At 33.0% G+C, this 25,944-nt stretch overlaps 1 protein-coding gene across 8 annotated transcripts in view; it reads left to right on the top strand.

Moving 5' to 3' along the window:
- Positions 1 to 25,944, top strand: part of GRIK2 (glutamate ionotropic receptor kainate type subunit 2) — a 366,123-nt gene that overhangs the window by 229,418 nt on the left and 110,761 nt on the right. For 7 of the 8 annotated variants that reach the window (XM_027731507.2, XM_027731497.2, XM_027731487.2 and 4 more), the window contains one exon: positions 4,842 to 5,065. The exons of the other annotated variant lie outside the window; for it this stretch is intronic. In XM_027731507.2, the coding sequence (XP_027587308.1) occupies positions 4,842 to 5,065 (224 nt within the window). The remainder of the gene's footprint in view (positions 1 to 4,841; positions 5,066 to 25,944) is intronic. 8 annotated transcript variants of the gene reach the window in all.

Genomic DNA, 25,944 nt, shown 5'->3' with positions numbered 1-25,944 from the left:
CAAATAGGGACATTTTTTGTACTTTATGGTTTACTACTCACATTTGGCAAAGATAGTAATTTCTAGTAGCTGCTTTCCAGGACTTGTGAGGAGATTACCAAGAAGCTTCATCTGGGTTTTTCGCAGAGGAACCTGGCAGGAAGCCTAAAGGCAACAAGCATATATTGAGAACTTCCAAGGGTGGGAAATTGCATAATCTCTCTAAACAGCCTGCTCCAATGCTTGTTTGTAGAAACTTTTTCACTGCGTGGATAGACAAGCAGTGGACTAGCTTATCCAGAGAAGATAGGTAGTCGCCATCCTTGGAGGTTTTCTACACTGACTGAGTAAAGCCCAGAGCAACCTGGTCTGATCATGTAGATGCTTAGAACAGAAATGTTCTGATGTCTCTCCCCACCTGAATTATATGTTGATCTTTTGAAAGATAATAGAAAAAAAATTAATGTCAAAGTAATGTAAGTGGCTAATTAAACTAAAACTAGCAATAATTTCCTCATAAAATCCTAGAGGATTCAAAGGAAATGAAGATCTTGTGACAAGAACAAAACCTTGTCACAGGGTGTATTTTCTATAATGTAGCAGCATGAACAAGGCAGTTTAAAATAGACTGTAAGCTTAAAAGCAAATTACGGTTCTTAGTTTTTTAGATCATTGGCAGGGAAATGCACTTCTATGAACAGGAATAATGCATAAGCTCTCTGTGCATTGAGTCTGTTAGACAGATTTAAGGAATTGAAGCTGGGCTTTAGCCTTCCTCTTTTTATCTTAAGGCTGCATTTTCTCCAAAGGGAATGTAACTGAAATTCAACTCTCAGGTTAATAATCCCAAAAATTTGAGGTAGCTGAAGAAGTTTACTTTTGACTTAGGGTCTTAAGCTGAAGTGGCATAGTGGATTAAACAGAAGCCTTATGAATTTTTCCTTTTAAAAGAGTATATTCTTTTATTTTTAAAAGTAATTACTGGCAGTAAGTTTATCGCTGCCTATATAGAAGTAAAATTACTAAAATGCATTTTCAGTATATGTGTAGTTTTGTGTATATTATACAATTACAATATGATTGTACTGACTGTATAAACAACTCAGATAGATAGTGTATGACTCCACTTGCATTTTTAATATAAGCATTCATAGTTGCTACATTGATGCAAAATGTTAGCAGCAAAATTCTTACTGGAAGACTCCATTTACGTTAGCTAAAAAACTCCATTATTATAGCTGAATATTCTGTAGTTGTAGAGTCTAATTAAAAAAAACTATTAGCCATTTTACAGTTTCCATGTTTAGATTGTATTTAAATTCTTCATTCGAGTAAAATAGGTGAGACAAAAGCTTTTCAGAAAATTATCATCAAAAGAAAATACAATCTGTGTTTGTACTTCCCTTCCCCAGTGTTATTAGTAGAAGCCATAAAATGCTTCCAGAATTCCATTTCCTCTCAAATTAATGTGATTGTTTTTCTCGGTTATATTTTATAGAGTTAATTTTCACAGACAAAACATCGATATCTGCAAATACCCATTTACATAGCATGCCATGCTATGACCATGCACTACACCACATTTACTTGCAGATTTCTTGCTGAAGTTATTTGTAACTGTATGCATAGATTGAATTCAGTGTAATTTTAAAATCTGTCCTCTTAGAGGTTATGTACTAAATTTCAGCCTTGTAAAAATGAAAAAATGTCCTCCCTTTTATTCTTTGAATACTACTTTATGTAAAATAGTCAACAAGCTGCTTGGAAGTAAAATGTAAATGAAGAAGCAAAGGAGGATGGTTTTAACCTGCTATAGGCACTTCTGTAGCAGAAAATAAATCAGGGATACCTTGATTTGTTTGTTAACAAATGCACATCTCACAACTGCAAACAGTAGTAAAACAGAGAGGCTTTATATGGCTGTGAAGATAAATGCTTATCCTTTGTCCCTGCCTTGGTCAGGCAGCTGTTATGGTCCATTGTTCCCAGTTGTACCATGCAAGAGGTCCTAGTGCTGCCAAGGGACACTTTATGACCAGTGGAAGCTTCACCCTTCAGCTAGTTTGGTCAAGGCTTATCAGAAGGTCCTGAGTTCAAAGAGGGGGGGTTGCAGTGTGGGAAGGGAAAAGATGCACAACCACAAATTATCGTCTGCAGTGCAGTCCTTCAGCACATAGTATGGCTGTACAACACTTTCATTTTGCTCAGGACTTTGTGTTGGAATGTTTTCATCAGACTTACTTGTTTCTACTTGCTGTTGTAACCTTTAGTTGGCACAGAATTTTTCTCTGTAGCATCTAGTTTATACTAGTTAATACTAGTCCTTGGATGCTATCATAAAACGGCTTTTATTTCAAGAACTCTAAGGTCAAGAATATGTACTATTTAAGATTTTGTTTTCAGATAGATAAACCTTTTTTTTTCTCTGAAGAATAGAAACATGCATACGTTCATTCTAAAAAATGGAATCATCAATCATTGCCAAGTGAGATCAATATTCTTTGAAATGGAACTTATCAGAAAGCCATTTTAGAATGTACTAATTTGTTAATGTTCTTAAATGTAGATTGATAAAATCCTAATTTTACACCGTTCCTCTCCAATTCATACTGAGAAATAAACAACAGAGAATTCTCTTGTATTTTTTGTTGTAGATAAGTGTAGGAGACCCTGGTACTGCACTTCTGGAAACGGCTCCTGATTTCTCTTACTTTCAAGTAGTGTTGCTTTCAGAATGAAACAATTACCAGGAGAATTGAGTATTTCAGACATAATATATATTAACAAAAGTGGTTACATGTGGCAACATTACGTTTTTAATACAGTATTTCTAGCAGCTATTTTTCCTCAGGTAGTAAAGATTCTGGATTTTCTTTTTGTCAGATGCTTAATTTTTCTTCTTACAGTAATATTCTAGTTCAAGAATATTGAAACTAAATTACTAAAGCTCAGAAGATAATCTTGAGATGTCAAGTTATGTGCATAAATTTTGTATCTGTGGTCTCAAGCTGGGATATCTGATTGTCCTGTTCTGTCATATGAGACATATTATTTCTTGATCAGTTATTTTTCTAATTTCATCTGTAACTTGGCTCCATTAGAGATAGCTATAACTTATATTCAGTTGTATATGTTTTGTTTCCAATGACCAAAGGTTGGATTTCCTGTAGTATTTTTGAAAAGAAATGATTTGTTACTCACTAAGATTCTGTTAAAGATATAAAACCAAAATTCATAACTGCCAATAGCCTTCCAAAAGATCTGTTTTCGCTGTCTTTGTCCAGCTGCATCTGCTGACAGTTTCTAGTGAATTGGCTTCAGACTCTTAGGATCTGCTATTTGCTTCACATAGTTTGTTATGTTTTGCAAATTTCTACATATTGATTGATGACTTTAATGCAAATTAATTTAAGTTTCTTACTTTACCGGTTTTTTTTTCTGCACCAGCTGAAATATCATCAATAATACACAGTCTATAAAAAGTCATCCACTGTGGAATAAAGCCTTACTGGTTTGATTAATACCTCTAGATTCTTAACACCAATGGAAATGAAGTGCATATAATTTTTTTGACCAGTAAACCCTTGCCAACTTAAATGAACAGTGCCAACAGTGTTTTACATTGTAACTAACTACAGTAGATCTAACTGCATAAATGCTCATAACATCAATAGACCATAGCAGAACTTTGTGTAAGGTAAGACAACAAAAATAAAGGAAACACTGAAATGCTACAACATTGTGTGGGATTTTGAGGATTACACAGTATACACAATATCAACTGAGCAAAAAATACACAAATGTATAAATTTATATTATTGGGAATAAAATCTCTGTATCTTGGCTTAGAACAGGCATTCTGAAAATGGTGTTATTTGCAGCTATGTTACAGAGATACATTACTTGGGCAAGAGTTTTCCATGGTAGCCATATAATTTCTGTCATTACATATCTATATTTACATATAGTTTACAAAAAATTCTTAGTTTACTGCTTTCCAAGTCTCGTATTGTACAATTTCTCACTCTGAACTTTCTCTTTTCATATGTGCACATGCACACACACATACACACATACACAGGATATTTCAAGAGCTGTTGACAGAGTAGTAGATGCTGTAGGTTTCTTGTCACTATGATTTCCATTAAATTTTGATTAAAAAAATGGTATAGATTATTCACTAATCCATGAATTATTGCCATAATAACTAAAATTAAATGGAAATTGACAAAATGCATTCTATTATGTGATTTAGTTTTAAATGCTCCAACTGATTAATAGCTATCTATAAGTTTTGTAGTGATTTCCGTAAACTAGTAAGAACAGTTCTACTTTGTTAGAACTTACTCACCAGCCTTTCAGGTGTAGCACTTTCAATTTTAAAATGCTCTTCATTTTGTAGCAATTCTTTTATGCTAAAATAGGAAGAACTGCCTCCTGGCTTTTTCCCTACACTTATACAAGCATATTCACATCTGCTTCACAAATATATTGGCTTCTAAAATGCACAGTGAAGCAGTGACAAGAGAAGACATATGTTGAAATGTACATTTTAAAAAGTTTTAAAATATGTGGTAATGTATGTCCACATTTTCTGCAAGATGCAACAATTTCCTTCCTTTCTATCCCTCTGATAGTGCTTTTAATTTTCTCTAAATACTGCTATGTCAGTTTAGGAAAAAGGAGGTAGAATAAATCTGTTTCCTTACTCACAGGGAAAAGAGAGTTTTAAATTTCAGGCTACGTAGTACAAGAACAAACCTCCTCCATATACAGTTTGTGTTTTGCATAATTTGATTGTCTGCTTCAACCTGTTTCTTCTGACTTATGGCCTGTTTCTCTTTTTGTATTTCTGTTAACAGAAAGCTGACCTTGCAGTTGCACCCTTGGCAATTACCTATGTTCGTGAGAAGGTCATCGACTTTTCCAAGCCCTTTATGACTCTTGGAATAAGTATTTTGTACCGCAAGCCCAATGGTACAAACCCGGGCGTCTTCTCCTTCCTGAATCCTCTCTCCCCTGATATCTGGATGTATATTCTGCTGGCTTACTTGGGTGTCAGTTGTGTGCTCTTTGTCATAGCCAGGTAACATGTCAACTTTTGTGATTTTTTTGGCAATTGTTACCATTTTTTTCTTACTAATAATTGTCAAAAGTCACAAAAATTTTCTTTCATACTCTTATATTTAAACTTCATGATGTACAGAAGAATAATTAATGATGAGGGTTCTCACTATTAATATTCTCCACTGCCATACTAAGTCTCCAGTTTATGTCACTAAGTCCTGAGTATGCTAGCTAGCTTTCTTCTTTTATTAACAAATTTAGAAACACTAGAAAGTTTTCAAAATATCTTTTCCCAATATGTTTGTGTTTAGAAACATAGTTGACATGATTTATTTTGTTAGCCCAATTTCTTTTTATGCTATGGTGCTTAATCTCAAACTGAGTACTTAGTTGCCCATGTTAATTCTAGATGTCCAAACTGGGCCTCTACCTCTATACAAAACAGTTTATGTAGATTAATATCTTAGAAGTAGGGTAACAGTAGTCAGTTTTTGGGTTTGGGGTTTTTTTTAATTATATGCTATCCCTGAGATACCTCACAGAATTTAAAGTCTCAGAGTGGAATATATTTGGAAGCTTAGTTGAGATTTTGAAATTAAGGAGCTGAATACATTAATTATTAAATTATAAATTGATTTTATATAGCCCTTTTTTATCTATTTTCTTCAACACAGCCAAGCAGAAAAAAAAATTTTTCCTTGTTAATTTATTAAGTCTGAGTCCAGATGCTCGCAGAAGTAGTCTTACATGTAACTTTGGCTTTTGTTGTGACAACAAAATAAAACCAATCAGAATAGTAAATCAGCTATTCCTGGGGTTATAAATTAACCTCTTTTGCAGATTTTTCCTAGTAATCACTTGTAACTTTTTTTTAATCAAATGTATAATCAAACTATAATGTCTTTTATTTCTTAATATGGTGGGGTCTTTTTGTTTGAGTTGATAATGCAATCTCACTTCAGTCCTGAGATTCCTATGGTTTCATTCTGTGGTTCACAGTAGAATCTTCATGTTTTTCTTTTTTATATTGTGCTGTAGTTAGTATCAGGATTCTCCATCTGTCTTTGATACTCTCTGTTTCATTTTAGAGAAGTTGTATCATTCCTCTACTAGGGAGAAGCAATATTTTCAGAAACCAGTTTAAAAGTAATTTAGCACCTGTGCATGAAGTACATGAGCTGTTAAAGTAATATAGATAACACTGAAACATAATGTGTAATGAATAACTTTGCTGTGTGCCTTCTTCAAAAGTCTGCTTTAAAGAGCAAGACTTATGATGAAAGTTTCTTGAAAGAACAGTAGATTTTAGTGGACTATATAACCAGAGAGTACACTCATTTCTGAGGTGTTCCTGTGATACAGATCTCTGAAAGCACAGTCGAGCACAGTTGAGTGTAAATCACAATTTATCTTGTGAAATGCCTCATGTAAAATATTTATGTGTATGTCCAAAAGTTTTAACCCTACTGTTATTACTGAAGTACATATTCAGCATGATGCACAGCGCTTTTGACAGACAGCTCCCACTAATGTTAGTAGGAGTTGTATGGCTGAGTTCTTACTTGTGCTTTGAAAATGTGTCTTGACATATTTTTTAGGAAAAATAGATTGTCTTGAAGCCCTTTTTTTTTTTTAATTAAGCAATTCAACCACTTGAGTTCTCTAGCAGAACTGGAAATAATGTTTATTTTTACACAGAAGCACTAGATAGTAGGCAATACTGCTGAAATTTTTTTTCACTTGTTTCTCTAGACAGCACCATAAATTCCTCATAATAGGAAACATTATTGTAAAGCAATACGAAATATGTTTTATACTGAGCAGAGGTTTGGTCTTTTGTAAAGTTGTATAAGATACCTTTTTTACACCTAAATTTATATTAGCCTTCAGATCTAGAGATTTTCAATAATTCTTAACTTGTACAATCAAATATTGATAACACATTTAGAAATAAAAGATGTAGGATTATGTAAGACAATCTACAGATTTTATTAATAATGCAGAATGACTTAATAGTATGTGATAGCATTTTTCAACACTATCCCTCATATAGGGAAGCAGGTCTAAGTTAAAAATTAAATCTCCTGCTGAATACTAAACAGAGAGAAGAATGTTATTCAAAAGTAAAAGAGTTTTTTGCAAATACAATTCACAAAATGTATCTGTCATGTAAAGGGAGATACTTTGAAGTGTGGTAGTGAAGAGGACTTTGCAGATAGTGGTATGTATTTTCAGCACACATTATATGTTAGGTATTGCACAGCTGATGTATTTTTCAGTCCTGGTGTTGTGAAACTGTTGGACTGTATGCCACTAAATTAATAGCTTCCACCTAGAATGTCTTATTAAGAAGATTTCTATTTCATAACAATCCTTTCATAATGAATGTTTAACTACCGGTGTTTCACAATAATTACTATGTATTTCATAAGGTGTACCTATGTTTGGAGCAGTACTTAGTATGTCTTTTACAATATGATGTTTTATAATTACAGCTCACCAGAGTATTCAGTATAGAATATTTATTTTTAAGTTTAAACCTCCCATTTTTTTGTCAAGTGTTTTGTGATTTTAATGTTTCACCATGTCTTCTAAACAATGTTGGAGTGTAAGAGGTTGGTACATTGAAAATGGAAAATACCATTGTGCTACCTGGTTTTCACTCAGTAATTAGCAGTATGGTCATATTTAGGGAAAGGTGAAGAAATTTCTAAAAGGTTTGAGAATCTTTAAGAAGGAATTGCCGAAAAGACTGCCATAGAGTAAAATACTAGGCATAAAAGGGGAGAAATGGAATATCAATCTTTATCAGTCTTTTTCTTTATTTGAAAGAGCATTGGATTTTCCTTCTGTTTTGAGAACCAGATATAAAGAGCTGTAATCTTTTCATATTCTACAAGACGAAAAGCTAGGAGAGATTTATGTGTTAGCTGGAGAGTTTTTCTATTTCATTTTCCTCTTGTAGTTCCTCCCAAAAAGATGGTTCTACTTATGAAAGTGTAAATTTTGCATTGCGGGTAGGAAGACCCTATATGTGTTGTACACAGTGTTTACTTTAATTGTCATTCTTTGTGGGAGTTATAGTAGGCTGTGGTTTCTCCACAGATATAAAAACCTCTTAATCTTGTTTGTTTCAATTGTTGAATCTTAGTAGTTGTGGTAGTTAGTCTCTAAAAGTTCCTCTCTTTGTTATACAGGCTGGTGACTGATAGATAAACCCAGTCTGCATGACACTAAGCCTATTAATTTTCTGTGAACTGAGAAATTCATATAACATTTTTTTCTCTTGTGACAACAGCAATAGATCTGTTTCTGATGCCAGATAGCAGTGTGTTTGGGTGTCTGCTAGCACTGTCTTGTGTCATCTGAAATCTTGTTATGTTCCAATACCTTCCTGCTACGCCTCTGCCTTTACTTGTTTCTTTGATTTGGAATACCAGTTAAATTCACAGTTTACATGTGATTAGAAGGAAAAATAATACTGCAGTAAATTTTGCCAAGTCCTTTTTGGAGTTCCGTCAAGTACAAAACATTTTCTGATCTGTATAATAAGAAATCTCAAATACTGGAATTTCTTTTTATTTCTGTCAGTATAAACCATAGTTTCATTTCAAAGCAACATGCTGTTTTCTTACAGTGTTGTATATCAACTTCATAGACACATATTGTTCCTTCTTTTTCATTAGTCTGTGTACATGAAACAGACGTTTCCTAATTTTGGTCTCTGCAAAATCTAATGTGTTGGTAACTGAACATTTATCTTAGGCTTTTCTCTGTGAAGAAGCTTAGGAATAGCCTGCTGCTTCAAACTTGAACAGACGCCTGAACATTATCTCTCTCTGGAGTGCATGCATATTCTTTTACATCTCATTAGTCTTCATTTTTATTTTATATTTCTTGATCCGCTGATTTCTGTCCTTGAGCTTGTCTGATTGATTTTCAAGCTACTTCTTGAAAACTATCTTGATAGAAAGAAACGAGATAAAACTACTTTTCCAGTTACTGTGGAGCTCTCATTCCTATATTACTATGTTGATATTTATTCAAGTTGGAAGTTAGCATATTTATTCTTAACAAGCATTCTTCCTATGAGAATTATATCACCTGAGGTCTCCCTAGAGAACTACAGCATATGCTATGAGGTGTTTGCAGGAATAAATTCATCATCCAGTAGGGCAATCCAGATGTCAACCCTGAAATCTGCTTCTTTTATGGTCTTACAGTATTAAAACAGTTTCGCCTCAATTGTAACACAAAGATTTAATTTTACCTCGGCTGTAATGCAAGTGGGGATATTGTCACTCTCCTATAAAATGCTGTGTAAATAGACAAGGATAAAAGCATGCCAAAAATATCACACTTTCAAAAATTATTCCATAACAATTATTTCAAAATCAGAACATTTTATTTCTTTTAAACCAAGTTGCAGTTTATGACCCTCGGTTGATTGATTCCAAAATATTCCATATAATTGTCTTCTTTTCAGATAATTTTTTATGGTTGAAAAACAAGTCCTTGTTAATGCTTGAGATCATCTTTATCGTAAGCAGAAAGCAACTGTGCCAGCCTCTGGAACACTTGAATTTTTTTGTCAACTGAACTAGGCACATTGCATGACAAGAATTTTTCTCTCTCTTTCGTAGCTTTTTTAGCATTTTTGTTAACTGATGTATTTGTGTAGCTATACCAAGAAATCCTAGAGTTGTGTGAGAATATTCTAAAAAGATTACTTGCTGAACTAAATATCTTCTCCTTTACATGAGACCTGGGAAATTTTAATTTTAGATTTCCATCATTCAAATGAAGTTTCGATAAATAAGATAATACAAAGACGATAACTCAATTATATCTTATATCTTATTTTTTTTGCACCATGAGCAAATTATTAAGCATGTTTTTCACTTTTCCTTCTAAGTATTATAACAAGGAAATTGTACAGTCATCTTGCCTGGACAGCTGTAACTGGAAACTTTGTAGGCAACACTTGTCCATGGTATTTCAAATAATGTTCAGGTATTTTTGAGTATCACTTTTCCCAAAATGTGGATGACAGCTTAAACTGGTTAAACAGTTTACTGCACTGTATACTATTTACACTAGCATAAATTTTCATAATCTCTAACACCATTTAAGTCTAATTTTTTGTGGCTGGCACACAGATCTGATGGTCATCCATCTTTTTTTCTATGTAAAAAATGCAAAACATACTGCAAATATAATTCTTTCTTTTGGCCATCATATAAGTTCTGTAGTTATTTTGAGAAGTTTTGATACAGATTACAATCAGTGCTATATAGTCCGAGTGTTGTAGATGAGGATATGTGGCTAAAAGAAGGACATGCATAGCAAAGAGATAAGCAACAATCTCTCAGTTTGCATTTTGACACTTGGAAAAATGATTACCTTCTCTGATTACCTCCAGAAAAGATTTATCTGGGTTCAATATCAGTTTGTAAGGTCTACAGTTTATAAATAAACAACTCTGTAGGGACTCCTCATCCTAACCCCTCAGGATTTGCTTGAATAAGTTCTGAATGCTTTGAATCTCCTTCAGCTGTTCAGAGAGCCAAGACTTTCAAGAGGGCTACAAATCTACATACAGACCCAACATCTACATGATAACCTCTATTATAATACTATTAGAGATCATAATGAGAAAACTTATCTTTTAATCTTTTTAGCATAAACATCCACTTCAGATTTTAGGGGGAACCCCCCAGTTCACTAAATCCTTTCTATATTGGTGGTAGATCCCAGATACTACTTACCATGCATCAAAACTACAAAGAAACTACTGCCAGCAAAACAACTTAAATGACTTAACTGAGGCTGACTGAAAAAATCATAATCAGATGCCTTTGCAGTGCAACAGAAGATAGAGTACCCCCTTATTGGCTATATCTCCATATGCATGTTGAAGAAAAATGTGTTCACTTGAAGACAATCAATTCTGGATTCCTCCACCAAGAAATTGATTTTTTTTTTGTCTCTGCTGATCTAGCCAAACTGCAGAGGTAAGATGTTGGGGTGGGGTGGGCATTCTAGGAAAACAGTAGTTCTGGTGGCTTCTGCCTCAAGGGAAGCATCTTATAATATGCATTTGTTTGTACCACTTGCTTCATCAGCATGTTTTATGTTAATTCTTGTTCCTTTATAGATTACTGAAATTGGAATTTTATTTCTTTTTTTAATTAAGAGTATAGTAGTGTCCTTATATTGTGTGAAATTGAAGGTGGCCTAAAAATTCTTTTCATCCTCTCTGTTACTTTTTTCCTCATTATTCTGAAAGCCATCACAAGGTTCTTCAATTCATCACTACTTCTCCAAGAACCTAGGTATTTTGCAGGGCTGAACTGAATCGTAAATCTACTCATCCTTAAGGAATTTGGTGTCTCTTACTACCAGCAACTCAATCTCTTCATTCTCACTTACTTAAGCATGTGATTCCAAAGACAAGAATTAAAATTTAGATAACTATAGATAGATAATTATCTCCAGTTGGCTGGACAGCTCATTCATTCTGTATCCACTCTGACTTTACTTTTATGGTTTTCTATATGCAAGTGTTACATACTTTAAAACATCTATTCCCTGTCCATTTTGATGGAACACTGTAATGCAGTCTCTTACAGAATCTGAGGGATATATATGGAAAGTTGTTTCAAACTCATATTGAGCTATTTTTCATTTTGTGATTTCTCTTTATTTCAGTTACTTGTTTACATGTTACACTGAATATTTCACAGCCCAAACATGTCAGGATCCTATATATCCTTTTGAATCTCAACATTACCTTGCATCTTAGGATCCCAAGAGTCTTCACTAAAGCTTTTGGAGAGGATTCAGCTGCATAAACCATCTTTAATAGTAAAATTTCCTAAGTTTTTATCAGTGAACAACTTCTGGAATAACTTTACTCACTGAACTTCTGTTATTTTGATTTTTTTACTGACTAGAATTGTTCTGTTTAATTCATTCTGTTTCACAGAGTTCATTGGTAGATATATACCTGAATGCCATTCACTGTTTATCTAAATCAAGATTTCTAACTGCCTATGGCAGTTGTATTTGCATTCCCTTCATCTTTAGAACAAACTGGGTGATGCTGGAAGATATGTCACATGTATTTTGATTTCTTTTACGCACTCATGTTTGAATTTACATGACCAGCTTTCTGTGACACTTTTTTTTGCACACTATAGGAGCAAGTTAAAATATTTTAAATGTACATACTATGAAATTAGCTTTTGAAAGTATCTCTGCAGTCAAAACAATGACATTCCTCATTAGAAATTTGCTATTGTCTTTATCTAATTGGTTTTAACTAAAAGCAAAGTAGATCTCATCTACCTAATTTTGTGTTTTTAAATGTCTTGGATAAAAAAATTCTCTAAATGAGTCAATATCTGACAACTGTTTTGTCAAGAGTTCTATAACACCACACAAAATAGTGTTTCATATCTACCGTGGACAGTGATTTGTTAATTTCTATGTACTGTGTTAACATCCATTAGCAAACAGTCCTTGCTCCTAAAAAAACGGTCTGAGGAAAAATTTTATTTAGTTTTGAAAGATTCCTTACACTATGATAACATATGCAGAGGTTCATCCTTATTTTTAGCAGCCCTTGCTAATCACCAGCACAAATAGTACATGAGAAGAATATTGAATTGCTTTTATGAAGTAGATGACTTGAAAAAAATGTTGAATCTCCAGAAAAAGTACCAAACATTCTTTTTTGATATTGAATCATTTAATTTTGTCCTATCAAAAAAGTTTCTTCCTCTATATGTGGCAAGAAAAGAAAACACAAGTCTAGCCTTGGCACTTTGTACATTTATTTAGCAAGTGATAGCATGGAATAATATTAAATGTGCCTAAAGAGAAGGGTTCCTCTACATATAAAGCTGAATGTTTCAAAGCTAAAATGATGCTTTAGAGAAAGAACAGTGCCTCTTATGTTTTAGGAGTTTGGGGACAGAAGGTTTATTTACTTTAAGTTTGGTTTACTTCGTGTGTTTTACTCTGACACGCATCGTATTAGTAGGGAGAAGGAAACTTTAACTCTCACCATAATGCAGTTTTCTCATGAGATATGCAAACCATGAAGTCCTCCAACCCAAAGAACAAAACACAAGGATCTGGCGGAATGGGAATACAATCAAAAATCCAACGTACCACAGCATTATCAAAAGATTTTGTTAATTATTGGATACAATTTGAAAATGTGCAAGTTAGCTGATGACTCCTTTTCCATTAGCATCAGTGACTGAATTTACAGAGTGCCTAGTACATTAAAACATGAGTTCAAACGGCAGCTGAATTGCTGAGGGTTTTTTTTTTTGTTTGTTTGTTTTGTTTTGTTTGTGCTTTTTTTCTCCCCAATGTCAAAATGGAAAAGCTGCTGTAGGAAGCTTTTTATTTATTTGAGTCATTTCACACATACATCCTGCTTGGAATACTTGACTTAACAGTGAAAGATTTCCTTGAGAAAAAAAGTAGGGATTATAGGGATAAGGTGCAAAATTGAATGTTAGCAGTCATGATTACTATTTACCCTTCTTCTGGAGGCCCAGAAACATAAAATAATATTGAACAAAAATGACTGTAAGGATTGAAAGGCAGTTTTTATGCTAAATGAGCAAAATATATAAAAATTATCATTATTTATTTGCTAGATATGTGGACCCATATGTGATGAATTCCTTCATATCATCTAAATTAAGGAGACATAAACCATTGGAAGCAAAGCCAATATATGATATGATGGCTATTAACTTTGTAGAAAATTCTAACAACAGATGTTCAGTGGAATGAAATAGCAGTTTCTGTAGAATAGTATTTGAGAGTTCTCCATTGAATTCTTGTTTCACAATTTCTTGAAGGATAAGAAAACTTGGGTAACAAAAGTATTTTATGAATTTTACTCTTTTATTCTCTAAAATAGACCTTGTGTTGTATGTAATGTTAATAATGCAGATAAAATTCTAGGCTACTTTTAGGTATTTATAACTAAATAGTCAAATGTCCAATTTCTTGGAGTGGTGTAATGTGTCTGTTAGAATATAGGGTGGGTTTTTCTGTTTTTGTTTGTTTTGGGTTTTTAAAATACACATGAGCTTCTGACTTTGGAATTGGAAATAACTAAATTTTTACAAATTTAGCTAAAACTGAATTTTCTAAATTTCTCTATCTCTCTATCATTATTATCCATTATATTCTGAAAAAGAAAAGTAAATAGACATGTAAGTAGAACTAAATTAAAGGAAAAATGAAACAGAAAAACAAAACTCTAAAACCAAATAAACCTTACCTCTTTGAAAGATAATTTTTTCCTTGAAGGAAAAGACTATTAGACCTGGGTCATGGTTAAACACTATACTTTAAACCAGAGGCATATAAGAACCAAGGAAATAAAGTGGGAATATTTCTTAACTTTAAGTGTTGTTCACTATCTGGAGAAAAATAATATTGTTCCCTACAAGTTTCTGTAGTCAGACATATGAGAATTATATCTCCTGCTTATCTTTCCGATTTAGCTCTTTCCAGAAGTTTACCTGGCTTACGCAAACCTTCAGTCTGTAACTCACTAGAGAGTGTGTTATTTAAGCAATGACAAGACTTGATCAGAAGTCATCCTGAAAAAATAAGTATGGTAACTGGTTTTGATGGTGAAACAAAATCAGTAGTGTGTCCTTCAAGCATTTATGTTTTATGTATGGAAATCACTCTGTGTAAACTCTGATGATAGTGGAATTGCTTTAGTATAAAGCTCATCACGCACTTTCAGACTTAGGAATAAAATGAGTGCATTTTTGTTGTTTGGTTTTGGTTTTTGGTTGGTTGGTTTTGTTTGTTTGTTTTTTCTGTTTGCTTGTTTTGTTTTAAATTTATTATAGTATTATCAGAAGGTTGATCTTTAGCAACAAAGGTATCATTCTTACAGGAAAATTATTTGACAATATTGAAAATTTTGAGCATCATAGTTAGAAATACCACATCAGCTAAGGGATATAGATGATTTTATTAGAAAATAGTAACTGTTTAAAATATCAAAATGTTTGTCATTAGTTATTCTTCCAGCACATCAGAGAGGAGTTCAAATTGAAGTATTTTTTATTAAATAAAATTTTTGGCACATTGCTCTCATTATACTGTTTGTTTTGTGTGGCCATTAGATGTGTGGCACCTGCACTTGCCAATTAGGATTTTCCTAAAGACTTTACAACAGGTAGCTTCTAGCTGTGAGAAAGAACCATGAGGACAACATTACTTCAGCTTGATGACATCATTCATATAATTTCACCAGACTAAAGATAGCAAAACACCCAATCTCAATTGCCTCTTTACTGCACGGAAAAATTTTATGTGGTAAAGAGTGAAGTGGTAGATAGCAGAAGGGGGTTATACAGTTTCTTTCCATTCTCCGAGATATGTAAAGTTCTTGTCCTTTCCTATGAGAAATGGCTTTAGCTTTACAGAGAATAGGATAGTTATTTTCTTTTAACTTATTTGGTTAGTAGAAGTAAAGGTACAGTGTTTCTGTACCAAGCATCATCAAAAGGGATATAAAGCAGTTTTCCACTAACGGTGACATATTACAGCAATTAATTAACGTTCTGGAGCAATTTTCTTGGTAGATATTTTGAAGCAAAAACCAGAAAGGTTTATAGCATAATGCAGGTTCAGATAAGTTCCTTTGAAAGAATTCCACTACTTAGAAAATTTTCTGGTTTTGTGGCTGACACAATGTAACCAATGAGCCCTATCCAGAAGAAAAATGGAAGCAGGCAGCAGAATTTTATGCATTGTACTGCTTTGCTGTGGTCACAGAGCATGGCAAAGTTGATGTCTAGTTGCAAAAATATCTGAAAAAGGCTTCTAATTAGTCATATTTATCCTCCACACACTTCTCTCTCTTACTTTGTTTCTCTTGCTCTCCTTTTCTTCTAAATGGACATGTTAGAGTAGAGTGAGTAGTTAATCATGTCAAAATCCTGGTCAGTGTGCCCTTCATTTACTGTAATGAAAGGAATTTTCACCTTGCTTCAAATGTAACTGTAATTAGATAAAGTTACTTGGAAAATGGATAACAGGAACTTTTCATATCTTTCTCTTCAGCTGCTGCTAGAAGCCCATTTCTGCCTCCAGCTTACGTGTCGGCAGGGATTTTTAATGTTCATAACACCTTCCTCATTATCCTGCTTTTTATACTGCATAGTTATTTATGCCTGCACAAAAACAAATTTCAGTATGAATGAGAGTCATAGTGTTGTGCCTGTACGCACAAATCTAAATGACTCCACAGGTGAAGCAGTGAAGATTTCTGGGTGGTATGGAAAGCTTAATTGGGCTTTCTTGTAATACAGGACAGCTTTCAGAGCATCACCAAGCAGGGTCTTCTCTTGTTGTGACTTAGCAAATACCAAATGCTCGCTTTAAAGAATTAACAGTTCAGAATGAGCAGTTAAATTATTTAAACAGTTAAATAGGAAGAAAATTCCTATGAGGTGTGAAGAAAATGAAGTGAAAAATGAGTACATTTCTTAAGAAGTTAGGTTCAGCAGTCACAGTTCATCAGCTACCTAGGCAGGAGCACATTTCAGTTTGCGGTCTACACTACAGAGCAAGTGAACTTCAAGGAGGATTTTGAAAGAGGGGTATTAATTTTGGCCTCAAGGCTATTTTCACATGAAGTCTGGATAAGATTCAATTGACAGTGGTGGAATAACTACACAGTTTGTCCTATGGCAGTGACATTAAAATCACTTCCAAGTTTGTCTTTCTATTGGGGAAGAGCAGTGGATGAAGAACAAAAAAAAGAAGAAAATCAGAATGGCTGCGTTTCAGATTAGTCTGTGTGGAAAGGAATGTGGTTGTAAATATTGAAACTTGATGGAAAGCTGTGCAGTTGCATGGGATAGCAGCCCACAGTAACTGCCTTTACAGAAGCATACGAGTTACCTGTAGGTCCTTTTTCTCTGAGACATTGGTGTTGTAGCAGCTGAGCCTCTCTGGTGTTCTTTAACTCACAAATATTTGTTTTGGCAGTCTGGTCAGGGGGAAGATAATAGACTAGATTCAGGTAGGCCATGTGTTGCCAGAAGCAATATGTTTTAGTCAAGTGATGGGGTTAAATACAGAATGAAGTCAAGTCAGTGGTCCTTGGTAAAAAAAAAAAAAGTTAGTGTAACTGTCCTTTCTAGAGAGAGAGAGAAAGAAAAAGGGCTATTCACAGTCTATTTCTGTAAAAAAAGAGTGTTACTGCACATGTCCGGAAACAGTTTTAATCTAGTCACTACGTTGTAGACATGCTACTTCTAGAATCACGGTTTCTTTGAAACATAATCTGGAAAAAATCTTGTGTTGAGGCAAGAACTGATAAGCCTATTACCCTAACAGAGTATTATCAAATTGGAGAGCTGGAGGGGTAAATTCCAGCTCATCGACAGAGCCATGAAAGAGGCACCTAGGTGGTGAGCATGTGAGGATGGCAGTTCCTGACTATCAGTGCTGTCAACAAAAGAAGCACAACTATCTCATCAGTATCAAGCTGAATATGTTATAGGTAGTCCATATCCAGGCCTCGGGGTTTTATTTGGAGGTGAGAGAAAGGTTTAGAGATTACAAAAAAAACCCAAACAACAAACAACCAAAAAAACCCCCGAAACAACTTCAAGTATTTATCCACAATTGGGATGTGGAGCTTGAATTCAGAAGAGTCCCTGAAGTAAACCCTTGTAGTTCAGTTGCAGGTACTTGCAAATTTAAAAAGTGTCATGTGTTTGAATTCCTTTTACCATGGTCTTTCCAGAAGAAAGCCTGTGTGTTCCATTACCAGTAACTGAAATATTTGTACAATTGTTGGTACAGTTGAGAATTGTTATGATATAATTAGAAGGGATGAAACATTTTGTAATCAACTGTCAAATAAGACAATACATGATTCTCCTGTCATGTTCCTATAGCAGTCAATGGGAAAGCTCATACTGATTTTGATAGTGGCATAGTTGACCTGAAGACAAGGGCTGGGGTCCAGGGCTTGCTTTCTGGCCCAAAGCGCCAGAAAGTTTCATATGATTAAATGTACTGTCATCCCAGTTATCCCAAACACAATGCTTACCAGAATTTCCTGTCTCTTTGAACCATATCTGGGCATTATCTGAGCTCAACATGGGCCAAAACTTTGAAGAGGAATGCACTAACAAATAAAATATATGGACAATTGCATGGCATTGCTGAAGTCTCAGTCCTTCTCAGTTCATAGAATGATATTTATTCCTTTTTATTTTAATGTTTTGACGAGATTTTATTCTAATACTTTAAATACAGAATTATCAATATATATTTGTATTGATAGTAAACAATGTAGAGATAAAGGATTTTGCTTCTTTTTTTTTTTTGGAAAAAAAAACAATCACACAGAAAAAAAGGCACCAAAACCCCCTAAAACAAACCACAAAACAACAGTTCTCCAGGTTTTAATTTATAATGACAAAACTTTTTATTTTTAGTTTGAGTGACATAGGAATGCAAAAAAATACTCACTATAAATAAATACTCTGCATAATCCCATATTACATAATTGAAGTTGGTAATTTACTGATTTTATTTAAAGTTGTTTTATTTTGGCAACTTTTAAGCACATAAGGAAACATAATGCTACTCTTGAAAATGTTTTAATGGCTTATTCTGTATGTAAAAATCAGGTCCGATGTGCCTATATTAACAGATATCTTATTATGTAGTGATCCTAGTGTAATAATTTGTCTATTCCTGACATTCCGATGAGTGACATTTAATGTATGTATTACTCTAAACTAGATAACTCCTTTGCTGTGATGCTCACTGTCTGTTGTCAAGAAGTCTGTTGCAATATTGAATGCAAAGGCCAGATTTGTTGCACAACCTTAGAATGAGCTCACACCAACTTTTTTAAAGGAGTCGATATATTTTTACATTGCAAAATATGATTTCACACTTTATTATGTACCTGTAGGAAGTCCTATGAAGTACTCTACTTCTTCCCTCAAACTTGTGACGAACTCTTGAATGAGTTTAGGAAATCAATAGATGCTATACTTTTTAAAGAGGGAGCATTTGAATTTCTCAATTACCCTTCTTTCTTATATTGCATTTTGTTCTCTTAAAGAGAAATAATTATTAACTTATTACTTTATGTTACTATTATAGGATGAAGTATCACTGTTGTATATTACTAATTTACAATCTCATATATAGATACAGAATAACCATTGTAAAAATTTTGTTTGTACTAAGATGGCAAGATCTTCAAATTAGTAGTGCATATGAGTTTCTTATTATTGCAAACACTCCAGTCATCAGCAGCAAACAGTATGAGCAACTTTGCAAGTCCCAGTAGGGTATTACACAGTGATGTACTAAACTATGCCAAACACTTGCTGACCACTTTTCCTATAAAACATATTTGGAGATAAGGAAAAATATAGATCATGAGGTTTAAGAATTAAAAGTAGTCTTATAGAGACAGTGGTTAGTAGGTGTTTTTATTAAAAAATAATTAAATGAAAAATCAATGAAATGCTTGTGCACCTCCTGTCTTCTACAGAGGATGTTGAGATTCCTTGAGATAGAAAGACTGGCTAAATGTAGTTTTTGAAGATGTGCTAGCTTGATAAGTATTTGTGTAAAGGAGTTTCTGAGAACACGGCCCATCCTTTCAGTTTAGGAACGTTACAAAATATGGTGAAGTACGTGACAGTAATAAAACAAAGACTAACATTTTCCAGACAAAATTAAGTGAATCATATTAATATTGATTAATATGATTAACAGTTTACATATTTCTGTTATTTCTTGAGTAACATATATAATTTTTTTCTGGAAGCATGAAGGTTGGTGTGGTTTTTTTTTTCATGTAGTAGATCATAGGCTAAATATCAACATGTGTTATTTCAAAATGTTGAGCTAAGATACTGCTAACATTTTGCTAATGCACACTGAGCATATTCTTTGAATATTCTTAGATCAACAGGGACAGATTTGCTGATTTTCTTTGACAATAACTTCTACATTCTAGATCAGGAGTTCGGTTTCTATGATTTACCAAAACCTTGAAGATGTGTTTTGGGGAATATAAAGGGAAATCCATGCTAAAATTACTCTTCAATAGATTTGACAGTCTAGCTTTGGGAGCAGATCAGTGAACACAGTGGGAAGGAGCCAAGTTATTTTACATAGTAAGTTTAGGGAAATTGTATTGTTTTTAATATTACTTTAGGGTTGCTTAATGAGTCATTTTTAATTCAGGAATAATCTGAAGGCAATGGAGACAATAGATACTTCTCTGGACAGATATAAACAATGTATTACTCAATTTTTAAACATATATAAAAGCATCTAGAAATTGGGAAATAATAGATCCATTTTGTTTTTTGGAAATGAGAGTAATGTTTCATGGTTTCAGGATGTCAGAGCATTTGCTAGTTATTTACAGACATAGCATTTTTTAAAGATAATACTATTCATAATACACAGTAGCATTATTTTTTTGTTACCATATGACAGAAAGATAGCAACTTTAGTTCAAATATGTGCAGTTTTACTAGAATTAAAAATCCAACTATTCCTTAGTCTGGGCTAAAATGAATGCAAATTATACTGTATAAAATAAATCTTTTTTAAAACAGTAAAAGTTTTTAATTAGAGTATAGAAAGATAAAGGAGAAATGATGGAATTACAGGGAAGAGAGAATTATGTGGAGAAGATAAATTATACTTTATTATTTACCCTTTTTCAGAATGGAGAAAAAGAAGGAATATTAAATCAAATTGAAAATAGCATATTTAAAACAGAAAAGAGAATTTAATTAGTTTTATTTTTGTAGATTGTTAATTAACCTCTGGAACTTTTCTCAGGCTAAAATAAAAAAAGGGAGTCCTTTGCAATAAAGCTACAGTGATTAGATATACAAGTGCATCTGAGGTAATGCTTTATGTGTAAAGCAAAGGGTAGAGAGTTATAAAGAATCTTTCCCGGTAGTGCGTAGGCAATTTTCAGGGTTTTTTCCATCTTCACATGAAATGCTAGTACTAATATTAGTCAGAATCAGAATATGTTTTTGCAGAAACTTTCATTATCTCTTTTCCCTAGTTCAGAGAGCAGTAGCGTTGAGGAAAAAAATTGATCAGTGTGGAAGGAAAATAGCAGGCATTGTGATTTTCTCAGGTTAATATTTAGTATGATAACATTCCTACTGATTATGACAAGTTTAGTAAAACAGTAAATCTACCTCATAGGTGGTACTGTGTAATGTCACTTTATTTCATGTTCTGTGCATTTCATTAACCTGTTTACTCTGTCTGTTGTGTAAATTCTTTGTGCATCAGATAAATCCATAGTTCAATTCATAGAAATTTTACCCCAGACTCTAGGTCTATTACAACATCACCAAAGATCATGGAAAATATTTCCATCAACTTCTCTAGACATTAGTTAAGGTCCATTTGAACACGTACACCAGCAAACGACATGGAATGCAGTTAAGTAGAAAAAAAATATTTCAATGAGGTGAACACATATGGGATACAATGTTCTCCTGAGTTTATTGAGTTAGTATTTGAAGCAATGGTGAAAAATATGGCCTTTTATTTGGGCCTCTATGAATGTTACCGGCATCATGACCATTATGAAACAAAAGCTGCAACTGTCATCTAAGTTGGTTCAGAATATGCACCTGAATATTTATTTTACTGTAGTAAGTGACAATTAGGTAAGTTTTTCCCTACTTCCCTGTTAATAATTCCTGATTTACAAATTTGTGTAGTAGTTCAATTAGGTTAAATGGCATGTGTTGAGACTGAAAGTTGTCATTGATTAAAATAGTTTATAAATCATGACAGACAGAGTGGTAAACAGGTAGGCTTTCATTCTTGCAAAAAAACAATGTCAAGAATCATAAAAATATTAGTTAATGAATTTGTCAGTTGAATACAACAATGTGGAAAGAAAAAAGTAAAAGACAAAATTTGATTCTTAATGAGGTACAGGTAATTTTCTATTTAGGTAATGGTTGTTGTTTTTTTTCCAGACATGTCTAATAACTGCTGACGTTTAAGCAGTTTTATCTGTAATAATAAATGTCATATTTTGTATTTAAAGTAAAAGGATCAGAAAAACTTTATACATGGGTATCTTTAAAAGTGTCTCTACCTGTTTACTGTGCTGTCATTATTAAAAGCCTCACAAACAAATATTTTACTTTTATTTATTGTATGTAACTTTGACATCCAGTTTTAAAAAGATATAAAAATGCACATAAAATAATTGGTGCATATAACTAATCATAGAATGTAATGTGATGGTATATATTTTATATGATAATTAGTATTTTTATTTAAATTAAACATATATTTATCCATATATTTTATTTGACTATGTAGATTCAGTAAAAGTTAGTGCTATATATTTAAAATATTGCTAGGGGCAATCCAGATAGGAATTTGTTATGTCTCATGCAGTTTTACAATATACTAAATCATGACATAAAAGCAAATATGTTTAGTTAAATTGTTAGTAGCATCATTTTTATCGATTGAGAATACTTCATAAAATCAAAATAGGGTTAAGTTGTTTGATGCTTGCAATAATACTGCTTGCATTTTCACCCAATTAACACAAGATTATTGGAATACTTAGCTCTTTGAATTATTTTTTAATAAATTTGTTCATTTGATTAAAAATCAACCTTATTTTTTTCAGGTCAAAAAAATCAGTGCAATAGTTTAACCACTGATTTTTGGTTTTGTTTTAAAGAACAGCAAGAAAAGAGGGTTTGTGGTCAGGTGAAAATATTTTTGCTGAATTGCCTAATATGTTACAACTGTTTCATTTACAGAAAACACTACCATTATTGTGCATGACCTTTTTTCTCATTTATTCTCAAATTTAAAGCCACTCTGCCATCAAGGATGTATGTATAAGAAATTGCTTTATAACAAGGAAAAAAAAATTCAGTCATAATATAAAGCAATTTAAACTTGGATGGATCAATTACACTGTTATATCCAAAAGAGCTACAGCAAGTTGTGGGTCCATTCTGTCAGTCCTTAATCAAAGAAGCATGGATAAAGTACCAGAAGTTTTTCCTTAATTCTTTTGTTCTCTGTTTATTGTTTAATGAAATTTTTAGGGGGTTTTTTTGTTTGTTTGTTTGGGTTTTTTGTTGGTTTTGGTTTTGGTTTTTTTTGTTTTTGTTTAAAGATAAACTAAAATGAATTACATGTGTATTTCTACATGGGAATATAACTTGAAGGCTGAATTGTTGCAGTTGAATATGGCTGAAAGCACAGTATGTTGGAAGTACACTGTATAATTTATGTATTCAGAAAGGTGTGCTCTTAAGTAATGTATCTGAATCAAAACAGCAACTATTTGATTTTTGGTCTTTTTCTTTAAAATTCAGAAGCAGGGATATTTCGCATATGAAAATGAACAAGTTAGAAATAAAATCAGTCTCTTTAGCCTTTATCCTTTCGTTACTGTCTGTCTTAATTTTTTTGTGGCTAAAACTAAAAATCAAGTTGAATCTTTTGAAAAGTATTTGTGGCGATATAGTGCTCTTTTTTTTTATAATTCTGAACGCTGCCACTTTGTTTGTAGTGAAAAGAAAATGTTTTGTTTGAAGCTTTACAGCTTAGAGTCAAGTGAAAATTTTTTTAAGCAAGTATTCGAAAGCATATACTTCTCTAGTTGCCAGATTCCTCATTTGTTTCTAAAATATGGAAAGCTAGTTCAGTTTCATGTTTCATTTCAGACAATAATTGCACAGACAGATTGAAAAGGAAAAGGCAGTGTTTCTTGAACTGCTTCATTTTACTGGTGTTTTCAGACATAGATAACAGAAAAGAGAAATCTTGCATTGCCTGAGACTGAGGAATTTTATAGCTGGATAAGTGTTTAGATATAAGTAAGCAGGATTCCTAAGAGCATGGACCTGAAGTGATTTGGTTTTTCAATTTTCTCAAGAGATCTAGGAATCATACATTACTGATATTGATTCTTGCTTAAACTAATAATTATGTCCTATTTCACTTTCTTTCTGCTGGAAAGAATCATTGCCATTTGTAGTATTTTGGGATTAGATCACCCCAGTTGAATAAACATATCTGAACCAGAACAAACTACCTAATGTGCTCTCCTCTTAAGTATGAGTGGCTACATGAACTGCACAGTAATTTTCTTTTATTTTTTGCATAGTGAAAAAAACTACTAGACATTGTGAGCACAGCTACTAGTAAAATGAAGACAATATGAGTTTGGCATGATAACGACATAATTGCTAATGATTTTTACAACTTCTCTGGTTGAATTAAATTGAAAAAAAACAATACCAACAATTCTCATGGCATAAACCCAGAGCATTCAGAATGGATATGTGTGCAATCCTCACTGCTTCCAAGTTTGTAGTAATTTTAATTGAAATTCTTACTTGCATATAATTGAGCCACCCAGAGAGAACCTACAGCAATAATTACTATGCTCCAGTGCATTCCTGCTGGTGTTTCCTTTTTCTTACAACTGAGTTGATATTTGTTCTGCAGTCTGTTGGTGTCTGCAATAACAATTGTAACAAAGTCCATCCAGCAAGAACATTCTTCCTGGACTTTAAGATGTGTCAATAGCAAAAATTTCTCATAAAGGAAACTATAGTGTCCAGACACTGCAATGAGTCTGCTCTGAAAACTAACAAACACCCCACCCCACTCCCTATTATTCTTCACAGGAAGAAAGTATTCCTATGCTACATTTTCTTCTTTTTTTCCTTTTTTTTTATGGGACGCTTAATGATGCAAGTAATATTCTATTGGCTTTGGATTTTTATATTAGGTTTTCTTGTCAATTATTTTGTAGATTTTGCGTGTAACTATATTACATATAAATAAATGTGATAGTAGTAGTTTTTAAATGTACTTACATACTAAAGGAAACCATATATAATATTTAAATAATTATCTATTCATGTGAAATATGCAATCATTAAAAGCACAACTTTTCCTTAGGAGAATGGGTGAATTTAACATGGCTGTCATGCCAAGGGGCTTAAAACCGAGCCCTAGATTTTATTAGAAATCTTCATTGAAGGAGATATCACAGTTTTCCGCTTACACAGCTCTCATTTGCTTTTCATCAGCTAGTGCTGATGATTTTGAATGCCTCATCTTTCTATAATCCTGTGATAATTGCATCCATTTAGTCTACCATGTAAGGCATCCATGCATTTTAATCTTTTGTTTACAGATGCCTAGCACTTCTCATGCTTTGCTGTTGAATGCTAATGCAGAGCTCAGGTCTTAGGCTATTCAGGATAAAATAAGCAGTTAACTAAGAGTTTTGAAAATGATAGCCTCACTAAACTATTTAATAAATTGGTCAAGTGTCATTTTTACACATTATTCTGAGAGATTTCTTCCAAATGATTAATTTCTCAAGAGAGGTGTTTATGAATATTCATTTATTAAAGTAATAGAATATGAGTTTGAGTGTGTTTCTGCATTGTGTTATTATTTTGTGGCTTACACTGCCATTAATTGAAAAAATATGTCAAACCTGTATAATGCAGTTCCCCAAAACCTTTACAAAGCAATTCATCAGGATGAGGTATCTTAGCTGATGGCAGTGTAAAGACAGAACCTATTAGATATCAAACAGATGACATTTTTGTTTCCTAATCTGCTTTCAGGAAATACATACATAATAAAAGATACAATTAAACTAACTTACCAGAGGATATGAAAAATTTTTAGGGACTCATAAAAAAGTCAAATTGTTCAAAAGGATACAGTGTTCAGTAGGAGTGACTTCTATGATAAGTTCAGGCTCATACCAGATGTGAAGCTAAAATCTACACAAATGTC

This window comes from Pipra filicauda, unplaced genomic scaffold, assembly GCF_003945595.2.
Source record: "Pipra filicauda isolate LSUMZ 115617 unplaced genomic scaffold, ASM394559v2 scaffold128_size5466820_pilon, whole genome shotgun sequence".
Classification (NCBI taxonomy): domain Eukaryota; kingdom Metazoa; phylum Chordata; class Aves; order Passeriformes; family Pipridae; genus Pipra; species Pipra filicauda.
Note: the sequence above shows the minus strand (reverse complement) of the source record. Positions and strands in the feature narration are given on the sequence as shown.